This window comes from Miscanthus floridulus, chromosome 10 (assembly GCF_019320115.1).
Source record: "Miscanthus floridulus cultivar M001 chromosome 10, ASM1932011v1, whole genome shotgun sequence".
Taxonomy (NCBI): domain Eukaryota; kingdom Viridiplantae; phylum Streptophyta; class Magnoliopsida; order Poales; family Poaceae; genus Miscanthus; species Miscanthus floridulus.
Window position 1 is genome coordinate 12,323,089 of NC_089589.1, and position 9,663 is coordinate 12,332,751.

The following is a 9,663-nucleotide window of genomic DNA, read 5'->3' on the forward strand; positions in this document are numbered from 1 at the left end:
AAAAGCTGCACTGCATAAAGACATGTAAAAAACACCAGCATGCAGCTAAATCCTCATTTATCCTGTACAGTACTACTGGAGCTAGCTAGCAAGCTCTGGACTCTGGACTGGACTCAATGTAGCAAGAAGCTAGCCCCATAACAAGATTGATCACATTTGAACAAAGTAAAGTAAAATAGTTTTTTTGACGGTCGTAAAGTAAAATAGTTGCTGCCCAGGCCAATTGGTCAATCATTACTTCTAAGATGCATGGAACAATTAATCCACATCAAATACCATGAAATTCTTGCATTGCTAGCTCATAGTATCTCCTAGCTCGTTAATTAAACAGTACTGTAGTAGCTAGCTACACGACCATCATCCTCACAATGCAAATTAAAGATCCAATCCAACGGAGAATTGAAAGAGGTAGAGGAAGACCATCTTTGGCTGGATATATAATTAAAAAGAAAATGGAAGGCATTGCTTGCTTGATGAGGGAAATCAAATACTTATTATGGGAAGCCATTGGGCAAGTACAAGTTGGATGGGCTCCCTCCTCGGCCGCCGCCGCCGCTCCCTTTCCTGGCCTCGCCAGTTACCGCCGCCGCCATCTCCTGGCCCTGGTACATGAGCGTGGAGTTCATGGTGAGGCTCACCAAGCTGTCGTCGGCGGCGTCGCCCCTCGGGAAGCTCCCGCCGCCGTTGCTTCCTCCTCCCCCGGCGTCGCCGCCGGTCCCAGTACCGCCGGCGCCGTCGTCGCGCGTGGCCACCATCACCGCGGACTGCACGAGCTCGAGGCAGAGCCTGAGCTTGTTGGGCTCGATGTGCGTGAGCCCCGGCACGGCGCCCTTGAAGAGGAACTCGGAGGTGAGGCTGCGGAGCACGTCGAGCGGGGTGACGCCGTCGAGCGTCCGGGCGTTGGGGTCGGCGTGGTGATCGAGGAGCACGGACACCATGTCGGGGGACACCATCTCGGCCGCCAGGTGCAGCGCCGTCTTCCCCGCAGGCCCGGCACGGTAGTTGACGTCGGCGGCGCCGAGCTCCAGCAGCGCCTTGACGACGTCGCGGCCGCAGTGCTGGACGGCGTAGTGCACGGCGAGGGCGTCGTCGAGGTCCAGTCCTTCGCCCATCACCATCAGCTTGACGAGCTCGATGTCGGCGGCGTCGAGAGCCCGGCGGATGCGCCGGATCCTGTGGTCGCGGTCCGCCGCCGACGCCGCCGCGTTGATGGGGAGGTAGTGGTGGGTGAGGAACGGCGAGCGCGGCCCGCCGCCGGTTCCGCCTGCGGCGGAGATGGGGGACTTGTCGCGGATGTCCTCGATCTTGGCCACCACGTCGATGGGGAGGTGCTTGGCGAGGAGGTCGGCAGAGAGGCCCGAGCGCGCCACCAGGTGGGAGCAGGTGGCCCAGAGCTCCTGCATCTCGAACTTGCGCGACGCCATCAGCACCTTCATCACGTCGTCCACGGACGCCTCCTTCACCATGGCCTCCAGTTGCTTCTGCAGGCAACAAAAAGGTAGTAGCTAACTACGGTTAGCGCCGGCCGCTAGCACTGTAGTGTACAATCAGGCAGGAATTGCAGGTGATTAGCAGCATAAAATGTAGCGGCGGCTGCAAATCCTCCTCTGACCGAACCGCCGGAGCACTGCACGTCGATCCATCTGCTTCCACTGGCTGGATCGATCGCATCGCATCGCCGCAGGCTCGCAGCATGCATGGTGGTTGACTGCACGTACATACTTGCATCTATCGGCTTGGCAGCTCAGCAGTCAGCAGCTGCACAGTCAGCAGTTTTGGAAATGATGCACGGCTGCATCTATGCTGCGTTGTTAAGTTGTTGGGACTTGGGAGGGCCTGGACTGGACTGGATCGATATCCAAGAAACCCTAGTAGAAATATATATCCTAGTAATGTAATTGCAGTATTGCAGCGGCCGGCGACTGAAATGAATTGAAATGAAATGCAGCGCGTGCGTGCAATGGGGATGTGATGGAAGGAAGGAAGGGACAGGAGACATGAACAAGGGCGTGACAAGACCCTTCCTAGTAAAGATGAGTCAGAGAGAGGGCAGCAGCAGGCACAGGCACAGGCGCACAGGCACCGGACAGGCAGGGCGGAAGCGATCCATCCTTGACAAGTGATGACAGGTGCAGTAGCGAAGCGGCAGAAAAGCAAGGGAGACACTGTGAGAGACTAGAGACGACTCAGTACCCCTGCTGCAGCCTGCCTGCCTGTGCCAGTACACTCCTCCATCTCAGATTCCTTCTTCCACGCAATAAAAAAAAATCGAGAGGAAAATAGAGAGAGAGAAGAAAGCAACGAAGAAGGGATTCTGGTGCTGCTGGTGCCTGGTAGTGTCCTCCATGACCATGAATCGGAAGGAAAGGAGCAGCCTAGCTAGGGATCTAGTCGAGCTCGAGCTGGAGGGCAAAAGATGCGTGACTGATCCCTGACTGGCTCCCGTCTTGAGAGGAGCAGGTGATGCTCAGCTCAGCCAGGAGGTTCGTGATGGATCCCTGAGACCCTGACTGGCTCCCGTCTTGAAGAATTGATGTGTGGCGCACAAAAGATGCGTGCGTGCTTTATCGATTGATGAGCTTCAACTTCATCCATGGCAAATCCCAATTTTAGTCAGTCAGTCAGGAGTTAGTAGTAGCTTAGCTGCCTCTGCGTCTGCCTGCAGCTGCAGATCCCAAGAATTGAAGTGATAGTTAGTTGTACGAAGGGAACGAATCCCCACCTGGACGAGGAGGGCGAGCTGCTCGACGCCGAAGGATCGAGCGGCGGCGAGGGTATCGAGGGCGAGGTCGACGGCGGCGCCGCAGCTGGTGTGCCAGCAGCCCCTGGTGCCGCAGCCGGGGAGCGGCCCGCTCTTGGGCGCGGCGACGGAGGCCTGGCCGCTGTAGAGGAACTGGAGCACCAGCACCAGCACCTCGTAGCGGATGGAGCTGACGGGGATGACGAGCTCCGGCGCGCGAACCCCGGCGGCGGAGGAGCCCGGCGTCGGCGGCGGCTGGTGGTTGGGGTCGAGGCCGCAGAAGAGCTTGCGGAAGAAGAGGCTGCGCGCGGCCAGCACGCAGCGGTGCGCGTGCACCAGCCGGCCCTCCACGCTGAAGGCCACGTCGCTGAAGGCCTGCCCGTTGATGAGCAGGTTCAGGTAGTCCAGCGACAGCGACTTGAGCGAGTCCTCCGAGCTCATGATCTCATGTGCGTGCCTGGAAGGCCGGCCGGACGCGGCAGCGGCGGCGGTCGCTCTGAAGGCCCTCCTCCCTGCTGCCTTTGTTTGCTGGGGCCGGCCGGAGAGAGATCGATAAAGGCCGGCCGGCGGCGCGGATTTTGGAGAGATTTGGAGGGGAAAGCACGCAGGTGGAAAGAAAGAAAGAAAGAAAGGCAGCACGCACGCACGCACAGCGGCCGGGCGACGACGCAGCTGTGTGTGGAGGGGAGAGGAAGGAAGACGATGGAAAAAGGCAGGCAGGCTGCTTGCTGCTCTGGTAGCTAGGGTGAAGTCAAGTGAAGGCAAGGCGCGGTGAAAGAGACGGAGACGGATGGAGACGAGAGGCGTGCGCCGGGGCCCCGTAGCCTGCAGCTGCTCCTATCACTCGCGTGGGTCCCCGCTGCGCTACAGCTACAGCGAGGGGTGGTGCCCTACCCGTTGGCCATCGTCCATCATCGATGGATCGCTGTGGCTTTGTGGTTCCTTGGTGCGGGTGGGGACGCCGCTCTACAGTCTTTATCTACAGTTCCATTGATGTATGCACCCTGCGCGCACAATGCCGATCGATCCATGGGTGTTGGGGAGGAGCTCAGGGCAGGCAGGCAGGCAGCTGGGCATGGGCTGGCCATTGACGACCCAGCGAAGCGCCAATGAGACAAGCTAGCGTGGTGGCGGTGTACGAAGTGGCACTGTGGCCGGCGTTGCATCGCCTAGCCTGGGTTACTGTACCGGCCGCCAGAGAGTATCTTTTTCTTTTGGTGAAAAAGTGAGCGGGTTCGGGTTAAAGCGGGTTGTTGCTTGGAGCTTGTTTTGTGACTGGTCGAGGGGTTAGTTATTAGTCATGCGGTCATGCCTGCTGGATGCATCGGCGGTCAAATGCATATGGTTATTAGAGAGATGAAGCTATAGTATGTAGAAATGTGTGCATGTGTGTGCTTCGTTCACTACTCCATTTCACTATCAATAGTGGAAATCATATGTGCCATATCGAATTGAACTGTTAGCTAGGAATGCTGTCTAGAATATGTAGTGTACTATTTATGAATGGTGAAAAATGTAATAACGACATGTCCTTATTTTACATTAATCGAAGATTTTATGTATGGAGGTATTGATAGTAATAGCTCTGGCCCAAACGACCTATGTTACTAGTACATTATATATATATATATATATATATATATATATATATATATATATATATATATATATATATATATATATATATATATATATATATATTAAAAATAAGTTACTATATTTTTTTAATAAAAACACAACATATATTGAAGATTAGAGCAGCAACTTAGATTGACCTGGAAAACAAGTGAAGAACAGAGAACGAGATAATCTCAACGACAGCGGCAATAATACTGGCACTGGCAAAGATCTCAGCTAGAGGCCCAGCTAGCCAATAAGTGATCGCGAGATGCCGAGGCGGAAAGGCCTCGCTACCATGAGCAGAGGTAAAAGTGGGCATCCATCATCTTCATGAAAGAACATCACTACCATAGAAGATTGCTGAAGACGGTCGGTGGCGGCGCATGATAGACGATGGCGGGGATCCAATGGAGACGACCGAACTCGATGTTGAAGACAACGATGGCAACGAGGCTCAAGCTTAACTTGGATCTAGTGAGGGAACGTAACTGCTCGACAGAGACAACGACAAGCGAAGGTGGTAGCGACCGAATTTGAGTCTAGGATGGACGAACTGGTAGCCCGAACCAAGGTGAGGACGAGTAGATCCAGGCGACAGCCGGCACACAACAATAGTGGCAGTGGAGAACCAAGAGCTGAAGTCCTAGCCAAATCCCTGATGCTGGCGGGCGAGGCAAGGAGCAGGGAGGGATGGAACATGCCGGAGTGTTAAAAGTATGGCATGGCTGTAACATGTAACAACACGTGAGTAGTACTCACGGTTGAACCGTCAGGTATGCATGTCACGGTTGAGTTAGGACTCCTAATTATGGTAGAACCAAATATGGTAGAGATAGACCGTGACTTGCTCCTGAAGTTATAAATGCCTGGATGTAATCTGTTGTCTTTTTGACTATATATAAACACGAAGCCCAAGCCTCGCCAAGATAGGTTGGCTTGGTTCCCTCTTTTCTTTCATGGTTATCAGAGCCAAACCCCTCAAGAAACACATCTAATCTGCCATGGCTTCATCCTCATCATCGTCGACAAACCATCTTGGTCCGGCGGTCTCTGAAAAGTTGACAAGGGACAACTACATCTTGTGGAAGGCTCAGGTGTTGCCGCCAATCAGGGGAGCACAATTTCTCGGCATCCTCGATGGTACCACGCTTCCACCAGCAAAGACCATTAAGGCAGAAAAGGGAGACAAAACAGAAGAAGTCCCCAATCCAGCATATGCGACATGGCTGGCACAAGATCAGCAGGTGCTTGCCTTCCTCGTCAACTCCCTGTCACCTACAATTCTGGCGCAGGTAGCAACCTTGACAACATCATCTGAAGTTTGGGCTGCTCTGGAGAACATGTACTCGGCACAATCTCGTGCACGAGTGACAAACCTACGTATGCAACTTGCGAGTCTCAAGAAGGGAAACATGAACGTTGCTGCGTACTTCGACAAGATGAAGACATTGGGAGATGAAATCGCTGCTGCTGGAAAACCCATCGATAATGATGAGATGGTATCCTTTATTCTGAATGGTTTAGATTTTGAGTATAACCCCATTGTATCTTCTATTCTTGGTCGGACAGATCCAATCAGTATTAATGATCTGTATGCCCAAATCATGGCATTTGAGATGCGTCTTGAGATGTTTGATCAAGGTTCAGGCAGCAAGTATCAATCATCAGCAAACTTAGGGTGCATTTGGTTGGGCTTTTAGCTTTGGCTTTTGGATCCAAAAGCCAAAAGCTCAACCAAAGGGGCTGCTTTTGAAGGCTGCTTTTTCAGAAGTAGTTGCTTTTCCGTAGTACATTTTTGAAAGCTGGTTTGACCCTGCTTTTGGCTTTTGGCTTTTTGCTTTTCGAAATTGGTGGAATAAAAAGCTCTTCCATAGTTGTTTCAAGAGAAATAAAGATAGAAGGTATATTTTATACTTGTTTAACCAAACAGCTTTCAGCTTTTCTACAGCTCACAGCCCACAGCAGCTTTCCCACAGCTCACAGCCCACAGCAGCTTTTTCCCACAGCCACAGCTCAACCAAACACACCCTCAGCTTCTCGTGGAAGAGGTTGTGGCTCATTCAATCCACGGGGTCGTGGCAACAACAGCAACCGTGGGCGCCCTGGAGGCCATGGGTTTCAAGGAAGAGGTAATGGAAATTTCTCAGGAAACAGGAATTCACAAGGTGGAAATCAATCCAACCGTGCCCTTGCCAGATTTGTGGAAGAACAAACCACTCGGCCATAGATTGTTACTACAGATTTGAGGAGGACTATCAGCCACCCAACAGCAATAATAGCAGCAAATTCAGCACAGCTGCTTATGGCATTGACACCAATTGGTATATGGATAGTGGAGCATCCGACCATGTTACAAGCGAATTGGAAAAGATGACTATTCGAGAGAAATATGGTGGTCATGATCAAGTTCACACCGCCAGCGGCTCATGTATGAAAATTAGTGGCATTGGTCATTCAACTTTACATACCCCATCTCGCAATTTTTTGCTTAAGAATATCTTGCATGTGCCTAGTGCTCATAAAAGCCTGGCCTCCGTTCATCATTTTACTTCTGATAATAATGTTTTTCTAGAGTTTCATCCCAATTTTTTCCTCATTAAGGACAAGGCAACGAAGAAAACTCTTCATCGAGGAAAGTGTGAAGGCGGCCTTTATCCCCTTGTTCCTGGCGCAACCAAAGAAAAAAATCCAGAGTGGTGTTTGGAGTCAATAAGCCGTCTATGTATAGATGGCATAGTCGTTTAGGTCATCCTTCCTTTCCCATTGTTAGGCATGTTTTAAAGAATAATGAGTTATCGTTCTTAGATGATGCTAGTGAGAAGTCAGTTTGTGATCCGTGTCAAAGAGCTAAGAGTCATCAATTGCCTTATGCCAATACAAATAATGTGTCTACCTATCCTCTCCAGTTAATTCACTCTGATGTGTGGGGGCCTGCTCCTGAGTCCGTTGGTAGACACACCTATTATATAAGTTTTATAGATGACTATAGCAAGTATACTTGGATCTATCTCCTGCGCAAGAAGTCTGATGTTTTCCATGTTTTCCAAAATTTCCAAAGTCTTGTTGAACGCAAATTCAATAGGAAAATCTTGTCCATGCAAACCGACTGGGGAGGAGAATATGAGAGCCTAAATTCCTTCTTCCAGCAAATTGGAATAGCCCATAGGGTGTCAACTGATCAGGGGGCTAATATTAATGTTCATTCCTAGATTTGATGCCTGCCTCTGGGCACTCATTGCTATTTGCACTTGCTTTATGATTTCGTCCTGCATTCTAGCTTGCATGTCTTTTTCGCGCTCCTGTACTTGAAGCAACGCCTCCCGTGACTCATGAACCAATTCCTCCAACTTGCTGATCCACGCTGCATCCTCATCCTTCCTTCTCTGCCAGCTTCTGTAGGTATCTCTGTCGTCAGGGAAACCATGCTCCCAAGAAATATTCCGTCCTAAACCTCTCGTTCGGCCACTATGTTCAGCGGTCCCAAGAGCATACGTCAGTTCATCCTTCTCTCTATTAGGCCTGAACGCACCAATAGTTTTAGCTTGTAGAGCATAAGATAATCTTTATGTTGCTCTTTCGAGTTTTGAGCCATGAACCAGCTTCCCGGTCTCTAGGTCCAGTCTTCCCCCATGAGCGAAAAACCAATTCTTCGCGTGTTTGGGCCAATTGAGTGATTCTGGTGTGATCCCCTTGGCAAGAATGTCCACTTCCATTTTTTCCCACTTGGGAATGGCAGTCGCGTAGCCACCAGATCCCATGCCATGGTGGTATACCTTCTATCGGGCATTCTCTTGGTTCCTTCTCACCCTTTCCTCACCCTCTTCCGATGTCTTGTACTGTACAAAATCATTCCAGTAGGGCCTCAACTTCGCGAGCGGGCCACTAGTATTGAAATTGGGCATTACGTTCTTCTTGACGTATTTCATGTATAGGGATTTCTTCCAAGTCTGAAATTGTGTGGCCATCTTCTTCATAGCCCAATTTTGAACTAGTTCCTTCAATTCATCATCGTTGATAGCATCATAATCATCCGCTTGCAACGTGAAATGTTGAAAAATATCATCCCAAATTAAATTCTTATCAAGATCAGAGACAAAACTAACATGAGGCTCGTTGATCTTTTGCTTCCATTCACGGGCACTGATCGAAAGTCTGTCCCTTACAAGGCACCCATAGTGTTGCACGAATTTCCTTGCGTGTGGACCAAGTGGTTCGCCTGTCTCGATATTGAATTCTGATATTATGTAGCGCCCCTCAAATGGCTTTATCGAGCCTCGGATTTTTTTGCTTTTCGCCATTGTTGTCGTCGATCCAGAGGGCTACGTATAATAGATGATAGATATTCAAATATATATATATATATATAATATTCAAATATATATATAAATATATATACCTCGCCTGTATTTTCTTGCACAATATTTTCTTGGTTATCTTCAAGAGCCAGGTATTGACTCCCGTCATCTACATCCTGCTGGTCACCATCGGCAAATTGAGTGCCGGTGTTGATAATATTCATCATTTCTTCATCCATGTTGTCTCTTGGGACAGCCATCTAGCTTTTACACCACTAGATATATCTATAAAAAATAAAATCTATATCTATAAAATGAACTCCTACAAGACATGCCACCTCAAGGATAGTAACATTTGTAAAAAATCATTTCTGTATCTGTACTAGTGATAGAATCTAGCATAAGCCTTATTTAAGTGCCTAGCTTGTTTGAAGGGGAAATCTTAACTGACAAAGTTTAAAGGTTTCCAGAGCGTTTAACACTACTCTGCTTGCCGAGAAAGTTGCTAGTGTTGTGTCATTGGCATTTTTCATGGCCGTGGCCATGGTCATTGTGTTCTCGTCTTTTACTGCGGCAGGTAAGTAATTCATATGATATTTCCACAAATTAATAGAAGAATGGGAGTGTACACACATAACAATCGATTATCGTTTATATTTATATATATACTACGTTTGGGTACGGTGATTGACAGACTACTGCGACGGTATCGGGACGTGTGAATAAATAACCATCCATACTAGTTGACCTTCTTACGTGATCATCTCGGCGAGCATTTCTCCACCGGACAGCACCGTACTTGGCCACGGAAGAGCTCCGATTCTACGAGGAAGGGAACACGGTCTTCCACGACCGTTGCCGCTCTCCCTCATAGAATCAAAGCTCCTCCTTGACGTCCATTACCGCTCGGCAGAGAACATGCTCGCCGAGCTGAACACGGTCCGCAAGTTCAACTAGTATGGATTTTCTACAATTTTCTAACTAGTCGTCATAAGCTACCGTGTAAAA

At 49.6% G+C, this 9,663-nt stretch overlaps 1 protein-coding gene and 1 non-coding gene across 2 annotated transcripts; one reads left to right on the top strand and one right to left on the bottom strand.

The window, feature by feature from the left end:
- Window positions 1-252: 252 nt before the first annotated feature.
- Window positions 253-3,488, bottom strand: LOC136487669 (BTB/POZ domain and ankyrin repeat-containing protein NH5.2-like). The gene is made up of 2 exons (XM_066484766.1): window positions 2,723-3,488; window positions 253-1,481 (listed from the first exon to the last, which is right to left on the bottom strand). The coding sequence occupies exons 1-2, from the start codon at window positions 3,179-3,181 to the stop codon at window positions 495-497; spliced, it is 1,446 nt and encodes a 481-aa protein (XP_066340863.1). The 5' UTR covers window positions 3,182-3,488; the 3' UTR covers window positions 253-494.
- A 2,350-nt stretch (window positions 3,489-5,838) lies between these two features.
- Window positions 5,839-5,977, top strand: LOC136490450 (small nucleolar RNA Z247). Its single transcript, XR_010767731.1, has one exon. It is a non-coding gene; the product is annotated as a small nucleolar RNA Z247 (small nucleolar RNA).
- The last annotated feature ends 3,686 nt before the right edge of the window (window positions 5,978-9,663 follow it).

What these genes read in the sequence shown, in the direction of transcription:
- LOC136487669 (XM_066484766.1), bottom strand. Translation starts at nt 3,181, where the DNA reads ATGAGCTCGGAGGACTCGCTCAAGTCGCTGTCGCTGGACTACCTGAAC. An exon ending in AGCTCGCCCTCCTCGTCCAG is followed by an intron (nt 1,482 to 2,722) that starts GTGGGGATTCGT and finishes TGTTGCCTGCAG; the next exon opens with AAGCAACTGGAGGCCATGGT.